We start from the raw sequence: 22,311 nt of genomic DNA on the forward strand, positions 1-22,311 counted from the left end.
TACAACAAATTTAGAAATACCTCATTCAAATACCACTAACGAGCGAATTCTGATTGGTCGAGAGGACATATCTTATTTAGGCTAAAAACATGTTCGGGATTTTTAGCGTTTTGGAAAGAAACTACATTTTGCAGTACATTTTAAACAAGGAAATATAGCGATTTGGCATGAAACATTGATGGAGCAGTGAATAGGTTTAGTACACAGCACAAAAAATTGGCACTTAATGCGTTTTGGAAAAGAGCTCTTCATCAATTCCTTCTCTGCATATTTTTGCATTTAAGGTCCCCATTTCTTTCCCTAAACCAATGTTTTGAACTTAATAGTGAACGAATGTCTCCAAGAACCCTTCTGAAAAAAGCAACACAAATTCTACAGGCCAATAAAATGTTCATACTTGTCATTATTAAACTGAGAAACGTTATAATTTCTGCTATTTATATCGTTCTTTTTTCATCAAGGCAGATTTTTATGTGCTCTAAAAAAAATCAATCCACATAAAAAATGAACGTGTAAACAGTTATAGATTAGCATCATTTAGCCGCCGTCAGAAAATAACTAGCAAAGTTTGCTACACACACATACAGTGACATTATCATGATATGTCGTAGCGCCCCCTGCTGGAATCACGCAATACACCTCTAAGGGAAACGGGAAGTACAATGCGATGGTGCAGCTGGTGTTGTTTTCCGCAAAGGCAGGGCTAAATTGAGCTTTTACAACAACCGGTCGAGAAACAAACAAACTAGTTTTGCTCACATTTACCAAATAGTAGCTAAACACGTCCATGTCGGTTTATAAATCTGTTCCCAAAATGAGTGCGAGTGGTTTAATGACGTTGAAATTCTCATTCAGGATAGTTAGCTCAGTTTATCATTTATGAGCTAGCGTTAGAGATCATTTACCATTTCTTTCAATAGGAGCTCAATTGTAATTCGGTTTACATATTGTACGCCGCTTTTGGCAGGCTTAGTTAATAGAAAATCGTTTTCATATTTACATCATGCAACAGTCAAAAAACGAGGACAGTGAGGCCACAGTGGACGTACACTTTACCGACCTGACTGATTCATTGCTGGCCTGGAAAGTTCCTGTGGAATATTTTGCCATTGACAGCTCTATAAGAGTGAGTAACATTACATATACGTACGATATGTTCATATGATTAGATATACCATATGCATTGGATGTATAATCCCTAATATCCCTAAATATATATACACCAACGTTTAAAAACGATGTGTTCATTCATATTACTTACATTTGCTGTGCTCTTAAATAATCTATTTAACTCATGAACAGATTAAAAATGCAGTAATATGTTCCCATTTTTGTCCAGGCCTACACCAATTGAGATATTATGCTTTAATGTCCTTATAGGACCTACTGTTTGTATGTGTTTAATCAAATATTAGCTAATTCGACACATTTTCCACGTTAACTTTTTACAAAAGGTCATATTTCCTTTTGTCCTTTGAAGCACAGCAAATGTTCTTTGCAACATTCTCAAATTATGCTGAGATAGTGTGGGTTATCAGGTTTTGTACAAACACAAAAGTTCATGCCAATTCTGATACAGAATACATGCTGTCATTAAATGCATAGTTCACCCATAATGAATGGATAGGCATCATTTATTCTCCCTTACGTGCTTCAAAACCCAAAAATAACTTTCATCTGTGGCACACAAAAGAAGATATTTTGAGAAATGTCTTGGTGGTTTTGTGTCCATACAATGGATGTGAATGTAGGCCAGTGTTATTTGGTTAAGGGTGAATCCTACAGGTTTGAAATGACATGAGGGTAAAATATGAGACTTTTCTTTCATTTTGTGTGCAAAAAGGCTATTGTGTTCGCTGCATTTAAGCTCCATCTTCATCTCAACCTTATGGCTCATTAGATAACATCACTTGTAATCTTCAGAGTAATCTTATTAAATGAGCCATAAGCTTGAGATCCAGATATATTCCGTTAATAATATGATGTAACCAGTTGTTTTGATGATTATGCAACCAAAATATGGTTAGTGGAAGGACACTGAAGTATCAGTGTTATATAAAAATATTCATGAACCTCATTCCGATTTGGGTAAGATGTTTATCTACTGTGGTTTTAGCTGCTTTGTCTGTTTTTGTGTGTATACTTTTGGACAAAGGAACTATTATTTAGACATTTAGTCATTTGAATGACTTATCTCTTCCTGTCAGCTTCTTTTTTTTATTGTAAAAAGAGAACAGGAACTTGGGGAAAGAACATTCTTATTGTAGAAGTGTTAGCTCAATCTAGGGATTTTGGAATCTTTAAATAATTTATCTGTAACATGCTTTCTGATCTGAAAGTGTAGCGTTTCATCCTTTCATCGGTTTAATAATGACAGTTTATGATGTACGGAAATAGAGATTAATTCTATTTATCAGCTGGATCCTTTAAGAAGTTTCTGCAAGTCTTCACAAGTTAAATGGCCTAACAAAGCAACCCCAGCTTATTGCGCTCATTTGTTTGCGATTTCCCTAACGGTTGATTATGACATTGCAGAATGGCGAATAGGTGTGTTTGTCGTGGCTGAGGAAATTTTCCACTTGACGTCACTTTTGTTGAGCTGTAACACAAATCCCCTTCATCAGACAGCCTTAAGTCAGGTTGTAGACATTGTTATTACAACATAGAGAAATGTCCTAGTGTTTCTCAATCTCTTTTCATACATTGAGATTGGTTAACCACAAAGACACACAATGCAGGTTTTTGTTGGAATGTCTGGATGCTAAAACTCCTTTGATATTTTGATAAATGAGCCATTGTTTATTATGTGATGGTATTATACACAGTAAAGGGTCAAATGACTAAAAGGCGTTCAAAGTCTAAGTCGGGTGTGTTTGAGTTCAGACAGCATGTGTTCAATATTCCAAATAGGGCAAGAACCATGAGTTAAAATGGGATGAGCATTCGGAAAATGGTCCGATGTTGAGAATGGAGAAAAGGAAAGTATGTTCCGTTGTGTTTTGCAATGTGGAAATGGAAAGTAATGACAAGGATTTGTATTATAATTTAAATGTTATTTCTGATCTGAGCGATGAGACAAGATCAGATTCTTACACTTTTCTCGAATATTTGTTCACATCGATGTTGAGAAACTGAAACCGAATGGGTTTTCTTCCAAAAGTTTTAACCATACTGATCGGTCAGCTTTCAATATTTGGTGGTTTAAAAACCTATGTGATGTCTCTTTTGAGTTTTAAAAGCATTTTGGTATTTTTTGAAACATAGCTTTCCATAGTCATTGAATTGTCACATCCATAACGGTCCATATTCCTGTTAAATGGAACTATTTATATGCATAACATAACTATTTAATGAAGAGCCATTCATTCTCTATTTCTTGAGTATTGTTGCTTTTGGTTTGTACATTTTAATTCATAGAAATCTTACGAAGTATGTTTTCTCTCAACAATATTTTCCTCTTTTTTTAAATAGAAAACTCGTTCTTTGACTGAATTTTCTGATGTTATCAGTCAAACAGATTATTCAATATATTGGTAATAAATACCTTTTTGACTGAAAATGTCACATCCATAAACCATAATTCTGGAATCGCCGAAATGTTGTTTATTATGTCACAAACATGTTGACCGTTCTCGTGCTGAAAGTATGTCACTCTCGCGTGTTTGGGTACCTCTATACCTCTAGAATACGCATTTTCATTTTGTATTTTCAGCGTTTTTCATACCTTTACTTTGCCGTGGTTAGTTTGTTTACCTCAGTAATATGATGAACAATTACGCCAGTACACAATCCCAAATTCATCACTTATCGTTGTCATGCCATCTTTCAACATCACATCTATAAACTGGATTATTTAAAGTGGCACAGCTATAAAAAAACTAGTGCAGTACACAGATATTTGTGCTCTACTTGTAGCGTGACGCTTTTCACTTGGCTGTTCAAAGCCTATTAGGTAATGAAGATTAATATTGCATTATTGCTTAAAGAAAGTCTTAAAGGGATAGTTCACCTAAAAATGCCATAATCAGCAGAAATAACCTAAACAACTTGGACAAAAAAGGCTTGATATTAATTTTACTTGTGGTTAATATCTAAATGGGTAATTCAGGATTGCATAAATAAGTTTATATAAGTATTCCTTTACTGGGATTTGCTCTTTAATTCTAGTCTAGAGTGTCCCGGTCTAATCTTTTTTCAAATGTGGGGCAGTAAATGTGTCAAAGTGCTTGGTTTTTTTCCATAGTCAGCTGATTGTCTCATGATGAAAGATTCCACTTTGGTTACTGCATTCATTGGAAAGACTAAAAGAACTTTTGACACTTGCACGGCCTCTCAAGGTGTCATAAATAAAATTGGATATCTAGTCTGTGGAAAATATAAGATGTTATTTAGATAGACGATCTTGCATTCCCCGTACAAAACAGTTTCTGACCTCATATAACCACAGGCAGGGGCTTATAAACAAAACACTTTGACTCATGTCGAAACTTTCTTGGAAGCCCACTTCCTGCATCGGTGCTTTAACACATGAAGATAAGTGTCCCATTTGCACTCACTGGTCAAGTGGGTGATATGTGTCTTAATTCTTCATAAAGTTCGTGGGTAAATACCGGATTACTGAAAGTTTAAAATAAGTCCAGCTCGTCTCTTGTGTCACCACAAATGCTCAATTTTGGCTGAAATAAGTAGTGAGTAGGTTGAAATTGTGTGAAACATTACATTGCTGGTAAATAATCATCTTATTTTCCATTGCCTTTAAGAGTTAATAGTATATTTATGTAAGTCTTGGAGTGTATTATTAACTTAATTTGCCATGACAGTGACAGCCCATGATCTCATTTGTTGACTCCGAATGACGACTTTATTTTTTCATTTCAGTGACAGTATGTAATCATATGTTGTTACTTTAGCACGCTGTGACAAAATCCCATCCCATTCAAAGCTGATCTGAACGTAATGTTTTTGTTGAACTCTACCGTTCTGAACAGAATGTTTATGTTGTATGCATAATAAGACCCGTTAGACACTTTCCGCCCATATAAAACTGCAGCAACACAGCAATGCCCCGCTCGCTTTTTTCCACCCTGGATTCCTTCTTGTTATTTTAAATTGGTTTCATGTTTCTTGCTTTTCCATTCCCTCATGAGAGGAATGATTTCACTGGAACAATGTTCCCAGCTTGTGGACTCTATACACATCTGCACACATGAATGACAGGTGCTTAAAGCTCGAGTACACATCTCTAGGCTTATCTCACACATGAAAGCTTTTACCAGATAGAGAGGGGAACATTGAGTGGAGGTATGGGAGGAATTGCTAGCTTGCATGTTCACCTCAAGGTTATATTTTTATGGGAAATATTATTTGGGAATGAATTGGTCTGTTGATAAAACCCGTTTGTTTATATGCAGTCACTGGAAAATAACAGTTAGTCAGAATTGTCAAGCTGTGGACATTTCGAAGTTCTGATCGTCCGCTGACACATCAAACAGTGGTGCCCATGTGGGCTGTGGAAAATATTTATATTTTGAACATAAATATCTAAGAATCAAAACAAAGAGTTTATTATAAAATAAAAAATATTGGTAATAACCAATCTCATTGGTTTTTGTATATCACATGACTAAATATCGTGTGATATTTAGAAAACCTCTGTTCTTGTGTTTATCTGAAGACAGAAGATCATGCACTGGGATGGCATAATTTTTATGTATTTCCAGATATGGTGTAATATTTTATAGCAGTGGCTCTTATCTGGTTTCACTTTGCAGTTGGAAACCGACACCAAATTGTTTATTGTACGAAGATAAAAACGTTAAAATGTACAAATCAGAGGTGGACACTGGACAGGGTAAAAATATTTAGGTACTTTATCAGAGTTCACCCAGAAGTGAAAAATCTTTCATCATTTACTCACATTTATGTCATTTCAGATTTATATCACTTTTTGTCTTCTTTTTGTTTTGCCACAAAAGATGTTTTGAAGAATGTTGGTCAATGGTCACCAAACAACATTGACTTCCATTGTATGGACAAAAAATAACCAAGACTTTCCTCAAAATATCTTCTTTTGTGTTCCACAGAAGAAAGAGTCATATACATGTTTTGAAAGTTGACAAAATGTTTATTTTGGGTTGAATAATCCCTTTAACTGCATTATAAAGCATATCATACATTTTAATCTACACTACATTTCTTAAATACATTTTTTACCTTTAATACGTTAACAGATTAAAACAAAAATTTTAACCATTGTGAGTCAATTCAAAAAACGTCAAGGGATAGTTTACCCAAAAATGAAAACTATTGGTTCCTAATCTGTATAGATTTATTTGTTCAGTTGAACACATAGGAAGATATTTGGAAGAATGTTAGCAACTGATAGTTCTGGGGTATCATTGACTACCCTAATAGGAAACAATATTGTATTTTTTTGTTCCGTTGAACACAAAAGAAGATATTGAGGAATTTAGGAAAGCAAACGGTTCTGGGGCATTTTCAGACTTAACATTTCTCCTACTATGGTAGTCAATAGGGCCTCAGATCTATCAGAGAACATTTTTCCAAATATCTTTCTGTGTTCAACAGAACAAAGAATTTTATACAGGTTTACAACAACTAGAGGGTAATTGATTATATATTGAATATTTGGGTGAACTGTCTCTTTAAAATGTGGTTTTATGTACGTATTAAAGGTAAAAAGTATTGATGAAACAATTTGGATTAAAAAAAAGCGTATAAGCACTTTATCATGCTGTGAAGTGCATTTTTTTTCAAGTAAAAACATAACGTGAAAATGTTCTTGACTAGCGTACCAATATTAACATGAACTGCATTGTGAAAAAGTGTTAACATTACATAAGCTGAATAGGAAACAACAACAAAGACTACAAACATATTTATATTTTTAATAACACAGGGACAAATCTACTGTCCCTGGAGTCTGAGAAGAGAAAACTAGGGGAAGAAGCACCCATGGAAAGTATGCTGCAGGGTGCGCTTGATAACACAGCTGCCCTTCTACCCGGCTCTGCTGATTTAGATTTTCCATCAAGATGGGAGGGGCACCATGTAAGAGACCTGAGATGAGTGATACAGATCATTGTTTTACCACATGTCCTGAAATGGTGTGTCAGAATAACACAGATTGGCCGAGCTCAATCGTTCTATGGAAAGCAGTGGCACATATTTTCCAAGACTTGCACTCTCAGGGTGTGTATGTATGTGTGTGTGTGTGATTAGTCAGCAGAGGCGGACGTTTCAGTGCAGAATGGGAAAGCGGGGTGGAGTCTGCTAGCAGAGCTCTCCCCTCCCCTGGTGTGGGCGGTGCTTGGGGTTGTGCTGCTGAGAGAGGCTTTCATATAAAAAGGCATTGGGTGAGCTGCAGTCTTACAAAGCTTTTTTACGGTGGGTTAAGGAGCACGGTCACCTCCAGACAATTAAAATTGTGCAAAGCAGCATCACGTGGATCTTTATCTAGAGGGTTTATGTTTACGAACCGCCGGTTTTGGCTTTGACCTATTTCCTGTCTGTGAACGCTCGAGGCTCTCTGCTGGTGCTGGCCTGCGTCAACTGCAGTCTCAGACTGTCCGGACAGCAAGAACATCGGCTGTGAAGCAGCGTTTGTTTCCTGAAGCAGGGATCCTTCGCACCCTCACACTGGGGAAGGCAAAACGGACGCGTCTCAGCCCCTCCTGCCCTTTACGTTCTCTGACCTCGCAAGTCCTCAGGAGGCTCCGTCAACGGGTATCAGTCATGCATCTGAAAACAATGAAGTGCAACCCTTTCTGCCTTATCGCCTCCTTGGAGGATCCAGAGATTTTTAACAGACCTGAGGAGAGGGTAAGGCATCTACCTAACTGGATTACAGGTTTCAGTTTTATGATTTAAGAAAATAAGATAAGATATTGTTGAACGTTAGCGTCTAGAAAGATCTCCGAATGATTATGAGCTGATATGTGGCAAAGACATGTTTGAATGACCTGTGTGATTTGTGGCTGGATGACCTACTTGGATGTGCTCATATACTAGTTGGTTGGTTGTGGTTGTAGATTGTGGAAGCATTGAATTTTCATTAAAGGGTAGAAAGGCATTTTTATTTTCGATAAATATGTCCAAATCTGTATGACTGCAGAACAGAAAAGAAGACAATTTTAACAACAATGGTAACCAAACAACATTGGACCCCATTGACTTCCATTGTATGGACACAAAAGATATTTCTCAAAATATCTTTGTTTGTGTTCCACACATGATACCCTGATACGAGGGTTAATAACTGATGACTGGGTAGGTGGACTAAATTTGTTATGTAGCTGAACGGTTATAGATTTCCAGATGTGATGTAACCTCTTACGTACATATACAACAGGAATACGATATATGATTCATACTCTACTATCCTAGCGTGATCCATCAAGACATTCTTTGTCATGTCCGTCTGCCTGCTCACAGCATGCGGCAAGTCACTGTTACCTTGGAAACCAATATCTTACCAAGCACCGACAGACGTGGTCATTTTTAGGATGTGTATTAGATTAGTGCTTGTGCGTCACCGCGGATTATTATAGAAACGTTTACTGAATATCAATCTGCCAGTATTCCAGAAAACAAGCTCAATGAATTCGGGGCACTCACATTTTATGGCCACGGTTATAAAGCAGGGGGCCGGTAACCTGGCAGTTCAGGCTTAAGTGGTTAGAAAGGTTTCCAGTCTAAATAGGGAACCTTTCAACAGCGTGCCATTTAGGCACCTAACCTCCATGGGGGATTGTTGGTGCACTTGAGTCACCTGCTAAATGTATCGTTCTTTCCATGAAGACATGCAAAGATGCCAGATGTAGTGTATGAACTTAATGATTTTCTCTCGCCTGCAGGCTAGTTTCGAGGAGCTGTTTCGGGCCTTCGACAGAAACGTCACCTTTCAGTTCTTCAAGAGTTTCCGTCGGGTGAGGATTAACTTCAGCAATGCACTGGCAGCCGCGGAGGCCAGAGCAAAACTGCACAAAAGTGACTTCAATGGGAGGGAGCTGCGACTCTGTTTTGCCCAGGTATATAAGCAATATTAATACATAAATAAATGTTATTAAATTGTAGAGTAAAAAATGTTAACAAAATTTACTGTTATAGCACGCCACTTTTTCATTCTTTGTGCATTATAAAAATTGTATATGTAAAAAATTTAAATGTAAATTTTAATTATTTGTTAAAAGAGCGGTTCACCCCAAAAATTTAATTCCATCTTTATTTACTCACCTCAATTGTTTCAAACGTGATGTTTCAAATGAAAGTTAGTTTTGAGGAATGTATGCAACCATTTTTTACACATTTAAAATAATTGAGGGTGAGTAAAACTTGGATTAATTTAAAGATGGATTAAACATTTTGGGTGAACTGTTCCTATGACAAATAAATAAAATGAACAATTAATAATAATGACAGACAAATCATACATTGTACTTTAATTAGTTAATTTAATTATTAAAAACGTAATTTAATGTCTAACCAGGTGTGACCAAGTATGACGGTACATGTTTACAGCAAAAGTAAAGCAAAATAATTATAGCCAATTACGGCAGAGTTTGAAGCTATACATAATTTGCAGCTATGGATCAGTTTGATTTCTCTATAGCAAGCGTAACAGAAAAATAATATTTACGGGAAATGAAACATAACAAAGATATTTTTAGTTAGGCAAAAAAATCCTACAATTGTCAGATTTGTAATGCTCACTTTTTAATAACGTATTTTCTTTAATGAATCTTTCTTTTTCCACCTTGTCATCATTCTAGTCTGTGCACATTGGCAGTCCACGCCTAGAACCTCCTAAACCAGACAAGCAGTTTCTCCTTTCACCTCCTCCATCACCTCCTGTGGGTTGGGAGCAGGCCAAGGACGCCACACCTGCAATTAACTATGACCTTCTGTGTGCCATCGCCAGACTTGGGCCAGGTACATCACACCTAACACGTCACACTTTCATTACCTGTTACTCAGTTGCTGTCATCACAAAAGATTTCAGCCTTTTCACCATTCTAAAAATAACTCTTTTATGTTTACTGCAGGTGAAAAGTATGAACTCCAACCAGGAACCCCCACCACACCCAGTGTGGTCGTTCATGTTTGCGAGAGTGACCAGGACAGCTCAGGAAACGATGAGGACATGGAGGGAGGCAGAAGCGCCCGGCCTAAAATCGTCCAGACCCGTCGTCCTGAATACACGTCCTCTGTCATGCAGTGAGGCTCGGGAACGTGTCATTGTGCCGTAACTTTTACTTTACTATTACATTGCCCTCCGGGACGGGGGGGTGTGGCATGCAGGTGGACACCACTAGAGGACGCATTACGACTCAATCTCGTGCAGAGGGACATAATGTCCAGCATCTGACAGGAAGGAGGGGTTTATTGCATGCATTCATTGGTAGAAGGCAATAGAACATATGGGGGTTCTAAAGAGTGCTTTCATTGGTTACTGTGGCCGAGGACAACACAAGTCTCCTAATAGTTTTTTTTTTAATCTTGGGAAGCATGTTGTATCCTAGCAAGTGGGTGTGTTGTTTCTTTGATTAATTTGTATTGCCTTTAGTTTTGCTTGAAATTTTCAGGCTCTTATTGAAGTAACCCTTTCAGATACTCGTGAGCACTGCAGGATTACTGCTCAGTATTTGACTGAAATATTGGACCTTGGATGAGGCTTAATGCTGAGTGTAAAAGCTTAGTTTTATATATATTTTTTATTCATCTTACATTGTAACTCTTGTTCCACCATGTGCCTCAACATTCTCCAAAATGACAGAATCATAACTAAATGCTGTAGTATAACAACGTCATGTAATCAGCTGTATCTTTAATTTTATGGCTTTTAACAAAACTGACTGTATTCTTAACGACAGTTTAACACAGATATTCATTTTAATTTTGTTAGGTCTTCATTTCATTAGGTCATGTAGGACCATAACACTGTTATGAAGTTCCCGGTCTTAATGGAGCACTGTTACAGTACCACGACGAGCACAATTTTTGACAAATTAGATAAAAATATTTCTGATGCCTTTGACTTGTTATGTGTATATACGGAATACTGTTATTTTATTGATTTTGTAACTTCGTTTTGAAAACGTTACTAATTTGGCAATAGCTTGGGTGTTTGTTCTGTCATAAAAAAATCATAAAAAACAGCCATAACATGACATTAAAACTGAGTTTTCCCTACAATAATTGTCTTCTGTCCTTTTTCGTTGCTTTATTTTCGTATACTCCATCAAAACGGTTACAGTCTGTGATATTGTAATTGTTCTGCTTTTCAGCCCACATCCCTCTTGAGTTTTATGCATTTAGCTGTTTTCCAAGGGGACTCAGCATTCATTCTGCGTGCTGGTATTGCAATAATGATGCAAGTTGAGGACTTTACAAGGTGAATTCTGTTTTTTTTCTCTTGAAAAAGAATCCACGAGACTCTAATGTCTGCATCAATGTACACCTTTGTTCCCTCTTGTGGAGTTATTCAACGTCAAGGTCAACCTCACATGCAATAGAAATGTCTGCTGTCCTTTGGGTCATGCTTAATGACTCATGCCTATTATCACCAACATAATCATTTTTAATTAGCTTGGTAAAGTAAAAAAAAATCACCATTATGAAAAGTTAAAAACACCATTATGTCCAAATGATTTAATTAAACGAAACCATTTATAAACAGCACAATGTCCTTTATGCAACTTGCGTCTTATTAGCCAATGATTTTGTTAGGCTCATTTTGAGGCAGAGCGAGATTGACCAATCATATAACGGATAGGCTTTCTTCAGACATTTTACCATGAAATAACAGATGACCTTGACTAAATTCATTAAAGTTGTTGACATCTCGAATGGGTGGGATCCATGTAAGTCTGTCTCTATATTCATTATGGGGTGGAACCATAAGCTCAAAGACTCTTAGGTCCTACTCAGGGTATTTTTTAAGTTATCTAACGGAGGACAAGCAGGGTCAAAGCACAACAAATGTCTTGGCATCTTTTGCAGTAACCCGTAGGAAAATACTGTAAGCCTGTAAGGTACGTCTGGTAAAATTATTTCATATGTCGTACCTCATTTGAACTGTAAATATATCAAGTTGTATAACAGCTGAAGTAAGCAAATGTGAATACAGAAATACTGGTATTTACTTTGTATTTCCGCAAATAGTTTTTTTCTTGTGTCAGACTTGTTGTAAAGCTAATTTTGTTTCTAATTTAACATAAATTGAGAAGTGTGTTCAGACTTTTAACTGGTGGTGTATATTGGTATAAAGTATGTATTTGAAAGATGCCATATATCACTGCTGTCCTTCTGAAACCTTGTATCTCCATATTACGTGATTTTTTGCTATAAATCATTATTATTAGATACCCTTTATGTTTGTCACTGGGTTTTGTAAGTATTAAAAGGTGCTTGTTAACTTGGACAACACAGTATTCAATCATTGTAAAAGTTCGATTTCATGAAAAAATGGTGAATTTGGACATACGAGGATTCAGAAGGACACAGATGATATGTTTTTAAATGTAAATGTCTTTCTCAACAGTGGACAGAATGTTAGAACATAACTACACAGATGTTCATGCTCTGCTGGTGTCCTGGTTGAATCAGTATCTTAACGGGACATGGACAGCAGGAGCAGGACCGTATGTATCCCCACACCAGCCATCAGTGCATGTGAGCGGTTCTCCAGCTCGAGATGAGGGTTATGGCATGATCTACATCTGTCTGATGGTGGGCCTCTTTAGTTTCTTCACCTTTGGGATCATGTTCAGCTACATTCGCTCGAAGAAGGTGGAGAACTCGCAGGATCCATATCATCAATACATAGCTAAAGACTGGGCCAGTCTAGCATCTCCTGTGGTCATCAGTAACCCATCTGCTCTTGGACACCTTCCAGGATACAGTGGAAGAGATCAGGAATGGGACTAGATTACTGTCTGTGACATCTGAATCACATAATAGTCTTTTTTAACAATGTTATTGTCGTGTGACCAGTTTGTTTAATGTAATCTGTTAATAAATGATAAACAATGTCATTTTACAGTCTACATGTCAGTTTTACTATTAACGTTAGTTCAAATTAATTTCCTACCAATACTTAAAAGTTTTATGGGCTTTGTTTGATCAGTGTGCTGATAATCTTTTATGATTTTTTAATAATTATGGTTATTTTTATTTATCTGGCCATGGATTGTTTGATCTCCTGGCAATGATTTTCCAGCAGACTCTGAATAAAAGCTTACATAATCTGACTTGATCATGAACTGTTGCCATGACAACGAGGTAGGCATAACAGATTACTGGAACTAAAGTTATTAGATGAAACGGCCTTTGTGGAGGATTGTATGATGTAACAAAATGTAAATTAATGTGATTTATACCCTCTCGAAACACAGTTGATTTTTTTGCATATTTCTTCATTTGAATACAATTTCCTCTTTATTTACAGAGATTTAAGGCAGTTAAATTACTCCAACAAACCTCTACACACTGTACTTTAGATACTATATTACATCAATGATGGTACAAATGAATATCAAATTAAAGCTAAGTAGAGCTTTTTTACAGTATTAGGTATTTCCTGTGGGTAGTTGACAAATAACCTGTAAATGTGTCCTATGATGTCACTGCAAAAATGTTGACAACAAACTGTTAACATGATGTTATTTTATATCATTAAAATGTACATTTTTAATAAGAAATAGCATTAAATATAAATTTTTTAATAAAAATAATACACATATCGTTATGCGGTCACACTATTTGTCAGCTACCCATGTCCAGATCACAATTTTTTTTAATAAATAGAAAATAAAATTCCTAGTATCATTCCCATTTTTATTATTGCATATTTCATGACAGCTGAGCACAACTCACACACAAACAGACAAATAGTTTTGAGATCTGTAAACAGACAAATCATTTTTAGTTCTGTAATGAAAGCATTTATCATTATTGTAACACAGTTGTACTGACCTAAATGTATGCTTATTCCTTTTTTTTATAATTGTGTCACTCTGCATTACAGTAATAAGATTTAAAAATGGGAATACTGTGAAAAAAAATCCAAAGTGAAACAATGGAACACACTGCAGTATCACATTAATATTTAAATAAGCCCTTCTGATGATTTGAGGTGAAATGCAACTCAAGTTTTATGTGGAATTCACCGCCACAGATTTATTAAATGCATCTCATTTGAGAAGATTCTGCATCCATGTGATCAGTCCTTGTCTGTTGTGCTGAGACGTTCTCGCTGTCCTCATCTCTTCCTTTCGCCTTCTTTCTCTCTCTCTCTCTTTCTCCTGTCTCAGCATCTGATCTGTTTTCTGTATTTTCTCCACCTCTCTTTTCAGACTAAAATGCACCATCTGTCTGCTCAATAAAGGCACAATCAGGTTATAATTGTCTACTGTTTTGTTCAGTTTCACCAGCTCCTCATCAAATGCAGCACAGTGCTCCTTCCACTGGAGGGCTTCTGAATGCCTCATGGGTTCACCCAGCCTGGCCCTGACCTCCTGCAACTTCGCCCTCAATTTTTCGATCGTCTCCCTGATTTCCTTCTGTACGATGATCCACTCGGGCTGGTAACCATTGTCAATGAGGATTCTGTTGAGGTTGTGCGTCATGGGATCCATGTATGGATTATAGTCAAACTTGTTGAGTGGTTTGCCGGCTCCGCTAAGGCTCTGAAAGTCTCCACGGGCCATTGACTCCTGGATGAGGTCCTCCACCAACCTCTCCACCGCCTGGGTGATTTTGATCTGCTTGCTGCGCAAACGTGCATCCCGGGTCACCATTGCACCCTCGTCCGCTGCCGCCTTCTCCATCTCCTTGCGTCGATACTCCAGCACCTGGTCGGTTGCGCGGTCTACGCGAAACTGCCTGTACTGCCTTTCCCGTTGACTTGGGGTGCCTGAGCCCATCCCCTCAAAGCTAAGGTAGTGTCTGTGCTGAGGAGCGTGACCTTTTACCTTATCTTCCTCCTCCTCCTCCTGCATTTGTTGAGTGTACTGCGAGGTTGAATTCTGCCGAGCCAGGTCGGCTAGGACGGCCCTATAAGCGTCCTCTATCTGGGAAAACAAAGCAGCATCTGCCGTGGGAGCGCCGGAATCTGGATGGTAGAGCTTGGCCATACGCAGGTACGCCTCTTTCACCGCCGCAGGGCCGCTGGCTCCCTCATCCGGCAGCTGCAGCAGTCGGTAGCTTTCTCTCAGAATCCGGCTGATGGATACAGAGCTGAGCGCTCGCCATGTGAGGGAACAGGACAGAGGAAAGAGAGCTCTGTGGGGTTCTACAATGTGGAACCGCATTAACACCAAGCAGCTCATTGTGCTTCTGTGCAAACAGGGTCTGAAAAGAATAAAATACAAGATAAAGGCTTTATTTAAAGATTTTAAGTATTTCTAAACTGTTATAGTTTGCAATCCATTCAGATTATCTATCTGTCGATTATAACTGCCTAAAATATATCTATATCTATCTGTCTAAATTGAGAGTTTTGGAGGAGGAGTCTGATCAATCTGTCCTGTCAATCATCAAGCAAGCCTATAAACAGCGACAATGCTCATTCTTTATTACCTTATTGTATCCCACTTCAAAGCTCGGAGATCGAGTAAAATTCGTAATGCACAAAAGCCAATTCGTATATTTATTAATTGAATTATTATTAGGCTGTAACGTTAGGCAGTGGAAGTTCATGTTATGGAAAATTGAACGATTGTTTTTATAAGATACTATCTTACAAAGCTGTGTGAAGAATGTAATGTTACTAGAGAACTACAACAGAACAGATAAATATTAATATGCCACTGCTTCTATCGTAGATACCCAAATGTTAGCATGGGAGCTAATGCTCAAGATTACATAATAAGATAACTTTTAGGATCATTCACCCAAAATGCAATATATAACAATGACATACAGTAGCCTACCTTACTGATTTTGATCAGATGTTTCCATTCCAGTGTGGCTTTATAGGTCAATGTGTCTTATGAAAGACAAGGTTAGCCCGGTTCATGTTGTATCGAACAGCATGCTGGTAAATGTAGTCAAAGGCAAAGTGCATTTAAGTTTTCGTCCTGTAGATGTCATCAAAAATCTCAAAAGTCGATTTAGAAAGCTTTACATTTCTCTTTTTCTTATAAAATATCATAAGGTGTTGATGTTTGTTAGTTTTTCATCCACTACTGTTGACGTTTCTCTCCTGTTATTTAATGTTAAGAAAGATAAAGCACGCCTAAGGAGACCATTGGCATTGAAGGTTTAGTTATAACATAGGGCTAAATTATATAAGACTTGGTTAATTTACTGGTAATTGCATTAATATGTGTTATTCGTGTTGATGAATTGGTATGGCATTGCTTCAACAGCAGGCCTATTATTAGTTTGCTTTCTCTTCACCATTGACAGCAGAAGGTTAATGTGTGTTAATAGAGAGTCTGCAGAAGTAGGCTAATTAGAGAAGTGTTTTTCCATATTGTCTTCACATGACTGCTCTCAAAAAAGGGCTATAGGTCTGCTAGTTCATGTTTAGGGTCCAAATGTCAGCCCTTGTGCAATTGCACATTTTATTTAAGTTACTTGTAAGTTACTTTTGTTTTTTTAAAGAAAATTAATAGAGAAATAAACATGAATTTCATAAGCTCCAACATTTTGCTTCGATGGCAGAAAGCAATTTGTGTGAAAAATGATTTTAAATGATTTTCTATGAATTTATGTAGACGTATATAGTTTATTGTTTTACATTTTAATGGCAAAAACGGATTTTACAGTATGTGAAAATGTAATATAAATGACTAAATAATTTATACAAAAAATATAAATAGTTGCAATATAATTAAAGGAATGTTAATCTGCTTATTTAGAAAACCTTTTTATTATTTTAATGTAACAAATATTTACATTCAAATAATTTATCTGTGCATCTCCCATGTGAGTAAGCCGTTGGTCAACTTGACTGCCCAGAGGACCATGGGAGCTTTTTACCATCCCAGAAATCAATATTGTGAGATCAATGACTTTCTGTTGAAGTGCTTTCCTCCCAGCACTGTTGTCACAAATAGACAGGCCACAAAAGAATGACAACAAGGATAACGCAGACCATAACACATTAAGCTCTCGTGGTCAAAAGAAAACTCAAAACAGCATTTGAAGAGACAACTATTCTTCGGAGAGACTGAAAAATGAGCAGCCTTACTGATGAAGATCTGGACCACTATTTACAAAATCAGGTGACCTACTTCTGCTGTTGTGAATGCTAATACGTTGTAATAAAGTATTGCTTTTATTGATTAATGTTTTTGCTTGTGGTCACATTGGTTCTGTTTGGCTATATTTTATTTAGTTTAGTGTCTGATGCTTATTTTTCCCGCTCCTGCTGCGTTTGCTGGATGTGTCATTGTCAGGTGGATCTCAGGCATCGGCAGGTGGCAAAGTCGGTAGAAGATGTCCAGAAAATAATAAAAGATCTCACAGCTGAGGTCAGCTCAAAGGATGCCCGTTTCCAGTCCATTGCAAACTCTGGTGTCCACAATACCAGCCTTAAAGTAATAATTAATACAGGCTTATTGTCTATTAAAAAAAAACATATAAACTGAATGCTTTAGTAACCATGACAATTCCTGCGGTGTCCACATTTGTGTTTAGGATCAGCCGGCTTTAGTGTCCAAATGGGCTGCGTTGCTGCGGGGACGATGTGCATACAACCCTGCCCTCCAAGTAAGAAATATAAAAAAAGAAAAATAAAGTTGTTGTTTATATGTAACTTGTTTTAGTGCTGTAACATTGCCCGGATAAACACCAACATCTTTGGAGGTTGAGTTTTGTTAGATCAGTGTAAATTACCTATAACATACTCAAGATTACAAAATGTAAAATATGAAATTAGATTAAATAGTCTTTTTTTAATTTTACAATATTACCCATCTTAAGAATAGTAAAAGGTGTATTAACTATGCATTGTATTGTGGATTTAATCATTTTAAAATCACTCATATCTCCAGGTGCTCACACCAACCCTGTACCTGATCTCAGTGCCTCTGCGGGGCTTGATGGGCTATAAGCAGAGGCGAGCACGACAGTGGCGTTACTATACATTGAGCGGGTCTCGTCTTCTCTCACCTGTCCGTGAACCAGAAAAGGTTTATCAGTGGTTGGAACTGGAGAGTTTTGTCAACCCTAGTCAGGAGTGGCACGACGCCAACATGATAATTGAAGGTGATATTGTGCCAGCCAAGGTGGTGAATGTCTTCAAAGAGCATCTAGAAACGTCCATAAAGACTTGTGGACTAGCAAGTGCGTATAACTGTGTTATTAATGTTATTTATGAAAATATTTTGTCTTTTTGAATAGCTAGTTTATTATTAGACTACCAAATAGTTTCCATGATTACCGCTCGCTGTTATTTACCCAGTGATATATTATTTGCTGGTATCGGCTTTTTCTAAAGTTTAACATGTTAAGATGAATATCATTTTTCTTGCTTTTTGTTAATCCTTTTTTTACAGATAAAGTGAGCATGCTGGAGTCCGTTGGGTCAGTGGTGCGTGTTGCCGTGGAAACATCAGAGGCACAAATTGAGGTGGAACTGGTTCCTACAGTGGAGCTTATGAACTACTGGCCAAAGAGGGCTCGATGGCCCCGCCTCTTTCGGAGATGGCCCTCTGCAGAACGTGCTCGCTGCATCAAGGTCAGTGGATGCAGGGAACTGGCTTGATCAGGTTATTATCAATCAGTCGTTTTAGGACCAATAGCTGCAACAAACAATATGCTTCCTTATTTACAAATTAAGATTCTGCACTATTTTCAACTAAACACTGAATAAGCAAATTTGTGAAAACTGATGTTTATAAAGAATACATTTTCGATATTAATGTAAACATCTTAGCCTAGTTTTATGCTGCTAATGAGATAATTAGTTCTAATTATTAATTTAATTATATATTAAAAACAGTACAAAGAGAGTGTGTGTCTGTGTGTGTGTGTGTGTGGTGCACGGTGGGGACCTACTCATGGCGACTCATGTCACTGTGGAGACCAACTTGAGTTTGCAAAAAAACGTATAAATCAAAAAGAACGTAATTTTTCGAATATTTAAGTTTTCTATGATCTTTAAGTTTAGGGGAACGGGATAAAATATACAGTTTGTACAGTATAAAAATATTTACGCCTATGGACTGTCCCCAAAGAGATAATAAATCAGACGTGTGCTTGTGTGCACGTGTTTGCTATTCGCAAACATAAATAAGTGTTAACATAAAAATAAAATGCTGCTTTATCTTAATAAATCATCTACAGTCTTTTGGATTCAATCTAATGGCCACATCAAACTACCACTGGCTGCAGTCATTCTCTCGGGCGGAGCAGGTGCTGATGAGTAATATAGATGAGGACGGCGGCTGCCGCAGGAAATGCTATCGGGTGGTCAGACAGCTTAAGGAAGACGTATGGTGTCCTGGAAGCAAACCTGTCATCACTGCCTACCACCTACAAGTACCAGATTCCTCATATTTCACTTACATTTCATCTTAGCACTCAACCACACAAAACCATTTTACTTAAACTATTATAAAGTTATGAATTAAACTTTACATAATTTCCCTCTGTGTCAAATCACCTCTAGACACTGCTGTTCTGGACATGTGAGAAGTACCCTTGCACCAGGGACTGGAGGGATTTCAGTGGATGTGTACTGCGGCTGGTGCACAAGCTCTATAAATGTGTTAGCCAGCACTATCTCCGACATTACTTTGTACGATCCCACAACGTTCTGAAATACAGCAACAGGAATGAGCTTGATGATGTGGCAAAGAAGATCAATAGTTTTCTGGACAGCCCAGGCGCATACGTTCACTAGAAGCTTCCTCTGTGGGTTAAATGGCATAGACCAGTGTTAGCCATGCTCTGATTTTTCTGACTGCATCATATTGATGAGATGATCATGGAAGGGGGTAGTGGACTAAAGTATGTGTGTGCAATATATGCTTGACATATTGTTCATCAAAATTATGATGTCAGCTTTCTTTACATTAGTTATAATTCATGAATGAAGAAAATTAAATATTGAACGAGATAAGAAAACATTCTCGCTGAAATTTCTCACTTCACTTTTCCTTTCTTCAGCTTTCCTGTCTTAGTTTTTATTTAATCAATGATGACCACAAATAAACACTTTTTCAATACAAATGTGACTATTTCCTTTAATCACACGGCTGTCTTGAATACTTGTTTCTGTTTGGTCAACTGAGGGGTTGTGAATAAAACCGTTCATCCGGGAAACTACTAATCTTCATACTGGAATTCCTGTGCCTCTTTAACATATTAATCTCATCCCCTCACATCACGCCCACAGACTGTTGGCTAAGCGTGTTTCTGAAAACACTTCAGCACATTCGAAGTCATCATCTGATTGGTTGAATTTAACAAGATTTCCGTGTGCTTGTTCTTTAACTGTCCGCCTGGAAACAACAAATGCTTTTGATCTAAGGTGTAGTGATACAACGGTTATTATAAAATTTCATCACTATCAACTAAACGCTTAACTCTTAAAAGTATGCAAGGTTCATGGCATAAACCTATAATCATTGTTGTTTGACACTTTCATGAATGTACATCAGTCTGTTACTGCGCTGCGGGGACATTTCTACGCCTCTAAAAAATGAGCGGTACACAATGAAAACGTGATTGCTTTACCAGTTATCCATATGGCCTCTTGGGAGGGCTTTGGCCAATGAAAGCGGCGATAAGTTTGAATCATTTTTGCGATTTCGATGTTTGAATATCATTCAGCAAAATTAACAAATCTTTTTTCGAGTCATTTCGAGTCATCTGTTCAATTAATGTTGCATGTTAATATCCAAATAACCCCATAAAGTTCATTTATGCTAGTTTTGATCTGATATATAATAAGAAATAAATTAAATTGTAAATGGGGACAAGTTATGAGAAACAGTTATTTAATTATTTCCTGACAGCCATATAAGCTCTGAACTCTCCACAAGAAACAAAAATGATTATAGCTCAACTCTAGAGACTTCATGCCCGAGTCATTCGCTATTTTGCCCATATAGGCTGCATTTACAGAAAACATAAAGATAAGTTCAACCTACCGTGTCCACGGGTCCGAGTCGTTCGTTCTTTTGTCACGTGACAACCCCATAGGTCAGGGCTGCGTTCAGCCCCGACAAAACGTTGCAAAACGTTTTTTAAACGGAAAAGGTGGTGCGGTTGAACACCCTGTTGTGATGACGCAAGAGTTGAACTATGGCAGCTGAGAAGGCCATTCTTTGTGTTCTTTTTGAAGAATATTCAAAGCCTGATGAAATCGGTATAAATATCTCTTCTAATATCTTCAATTGTTGCGTATATCAAGCTGCAGCAGACACATTTAAACGACTTTACTTGGACCCATTGTGTAAGCTGTCTCTTTAAAACCCTATGCTTTAATACACATATTGCTGCTGTGTGGGCTGACATTCTTGACACAGCCACCAAACAAGAGAAAACGTATATCAAACCCTGTTGCACACCGTTGCAAACCGGTTGCAGGAAACGTGTCATTGCGCACCGGTTTGAGTTTGAACATTCTCCATTCTATGCAGACTGTGCCGGTGTTGTGCCGAAAACACTCCCTGCCAGATTATTGTGTATTTTGTATGGAGATGGTGGTCTAGTGGGTTAAACCACTGAACTGGTAAAGCAAAAGGTTGCTGGTTCTAGCCACTACCAGTGTGTCCTTGAGCAAGACACTTTACTCCATGTTGGTCCAGGGGGATTGTCCCTGTAATAAGTGCACTGTAAGTCGCTTTGGATAAAAGCGTCTGCCAAATGACTAAATGTAAATTATGCACCCCCTTCAAAAACACGATGTCCGAATGGCTAAATCTAACCCCACCCCACATCTCATCCAAATCCTAAACCTTCCCCTAACACCTAATCCTCACCCTAACCATTGTGGGGAGGGGGTGCATAATCTGGCAGGGAGTGTGTTTTCAGCACAACACTGGAAACAGAAATTATTTGTTCATCGCCCATAGTTTCGGGTTTGACTGAGTCATACGTTCTTTTGTCACGTGATATGATGTGTGTTTAATGTATTACATACAAAAATATCTTATTTCCTGACTTCCCTTACAATATTCATGCAGTTTTTAAATCTTGCTTTTGATGCAGTGTTATACACTTATAATTCATTAACATTGAGTCACTCATATATGCAATAAGGTTGTTGTTTCATGCAGTTAGCAAAGTATATAGTATAATAGGCTAATGACAAGCGTTCAACATAAAATG

General features: G+C 37.5%; 4 protein-coding genes across 5 annotated transcripts; 3 read left to right on the top strand and 1 right to left on the bottom strand.

Annotated features, from left to right (window-relative positions):
* Positions 1-656: 656 nt before the first annotated feature.
* On the top strand, positions 657-11,217 carry rcan1a (regulator of calcineurin 1a). Of its 2 annotated transcripts, none has more exons than XM_056755403.1 (4): positions 657-1,126; positions 8,877-9,050; positions 9,792-9,951; positions 10,065-11,217. In XM_056755403.1, the coding sequence occupies exons 1-4, from the start codon at positions 1,004-1,006 to the stop codon at positions 10,238-10,240; spliced, it is 633 nt and encodes a 210-aa protein (XP_056611381.1). In that variant the 5' UTR covers positions 657-1,003; the 3' UTR covers positions 10,241-11,217. The 2 variants fall into 2 exon arrangements, with proteins under 2 accessions (XP_056611381.1, XP_056611384.1); XM_056755406.1 differs by lacking the exon at positions 657-1,126 and adding an exon at positions 7,335-7,842.
* A 721-nt stretch (positions 11,218-11,938) lies between these two features.
* LOC130427985 (potassium voltage-gated channel subfamily E member 1) lies at positions 11,939-12,955 on the top strand. Its single transcript, XM_056755773.1, has 2 exons — positions 11,939-12,053; positions 12,563-12,955. Exon 2 carries the CDS (start codon positions 12,571-12,573, stop codon positions 12,946-12,948), a length of 378 nt encoding a protein of 125 aa, XP_056611751.1. The 5' UTR covers positions 11,939-12,053; positions 12,563-12,570; the 3' UTR covers positions 12,949-12,955.
* An 881-nt stretch (positions 12,956-13,836) lies between these two features.
* On the bottom strand, positions 13,837-16,051 carry dnajc28 (DnaJ (Hsp40) homolog, subfamily C, member 28). The gene is made up of 2 exons (XM_056755286.1): positions 15,954-16,051; positions 13,837-15,372 (listed from the first exon to the last, which is right to left on the bottom strand). Exon 2 carries the CDS (start codon positions 15,348-15,350, stop codon positions 14,214-14,216), a length of 1,137 nt encoding a protein of 378 aa, XP_056611264.1. The 5' UTR covers positions 15,351-15,372; positions 15,954-16,051; the 3' UTR covers positions 13,837-14,213.
* A 1,153-nt stretch (positions 16,052-17,204) lies between these two features.
* On the top strand, positions 17,205-19,876 carry mab21l3 (mab-21-like 3). The gene is made up of 7 exons (XM_056755835.1): positions 17,205-17,252; positions 17,427-17,567; positions 17,668-17,739; positions 18,024-18,315; positions 18,528-18,709; positions 19,318-19,512; positions 19,643-19,876. Exons 1-7 carry the CDS (start codon positions 17,205-17,207, stop codon positions 19,874-19,876), a joined length of 1,164 nt encoding a protein of 387 aa, XP_056611813.1.
* The last annotated feature ends 2,435 nt before the right edge of the window (positions 19,877-22,311 follow it).

Source organism: Triplophysa dalaica, chromosome 8 (genome assembly GCF_015846415.1).
Source record: "Triplophysa dalaica isolate WHDGS20190420 chromosome 8, ASM1584641v1, whole genome shotgun sequence".
NCBI classification, from domain to species: domain Eukaryota; kingdom Metazoa; phylum Chordata; class Actinopteri; order Cypriniformes; family Nemacheilidae; genus Triplophysa; species Triplophysa dalaica.

What these genes read in the sequence shown, in the direction of transcription:
- rcan1a (XM_056755403.1), top strand. Translation starts at nt 1,004, where the DNA reads ATGCAACAGTCAAAAAACGAGGACAGTGAGGCCACAGTGGACGTACAC. An exon ending in CCATTGACAGCTCTATAAGA is followed by an intron (nt 1,127 to 8,876) that starts GTGAGTAACATT and finishes TCTCGCCTGCAG; the next exon opens with GCTAGTTTCGAGGAGCTGTT. An exon ending in CATCGCCAGACTTGGGCCAG is followed by an intron (nt 9,952 to 10,064) that starts GTACATCACACC and finishes TGTTTACTGCAG; the next exon opens with GTGAAAAGTATGAACTCCAA.
- LOC130427985 (XM_056755773.1), top strand. Translation starts at nt 12,571, where the DNA reads ATGTTAGAACATAACTACACAGATGTTCATGCTCTGCTGGTGTCCTGG.
- dnajc28 (XM_056755286.1), bottom strand. Translation starts at nt 15,350, where the DNA reads ATGAGCTGCTTGGTGTTAATGCGGTTCCACATTGTAGAACCCCACAGA.
- mab21l3 (XM_056755835.1), top strand. Translation starts at nt 17,205, where the DNA reads ATGAGCAGCCTTACTGATGAAGATCTGGACCACTATTTACAAAATCAG. An exon ending in TCCACAATACCAGCCTTAAA is followed by an intron (nt 17,568 to 17,667) that starts GTAATAATTAAT and finishes ATTTGTGTTTAG; the next exon opens with GATCAGCCGGCTTTAGTGTC. An exon ending in AACGTGCTCGCTGCATCAAG is followed by an intron (nt 18,710 to 19,317) that starts GTCAGTGGATGC and finishes AATCATCTACAG; the next exon opens with TCTTTTGGATTCAATCTAAT.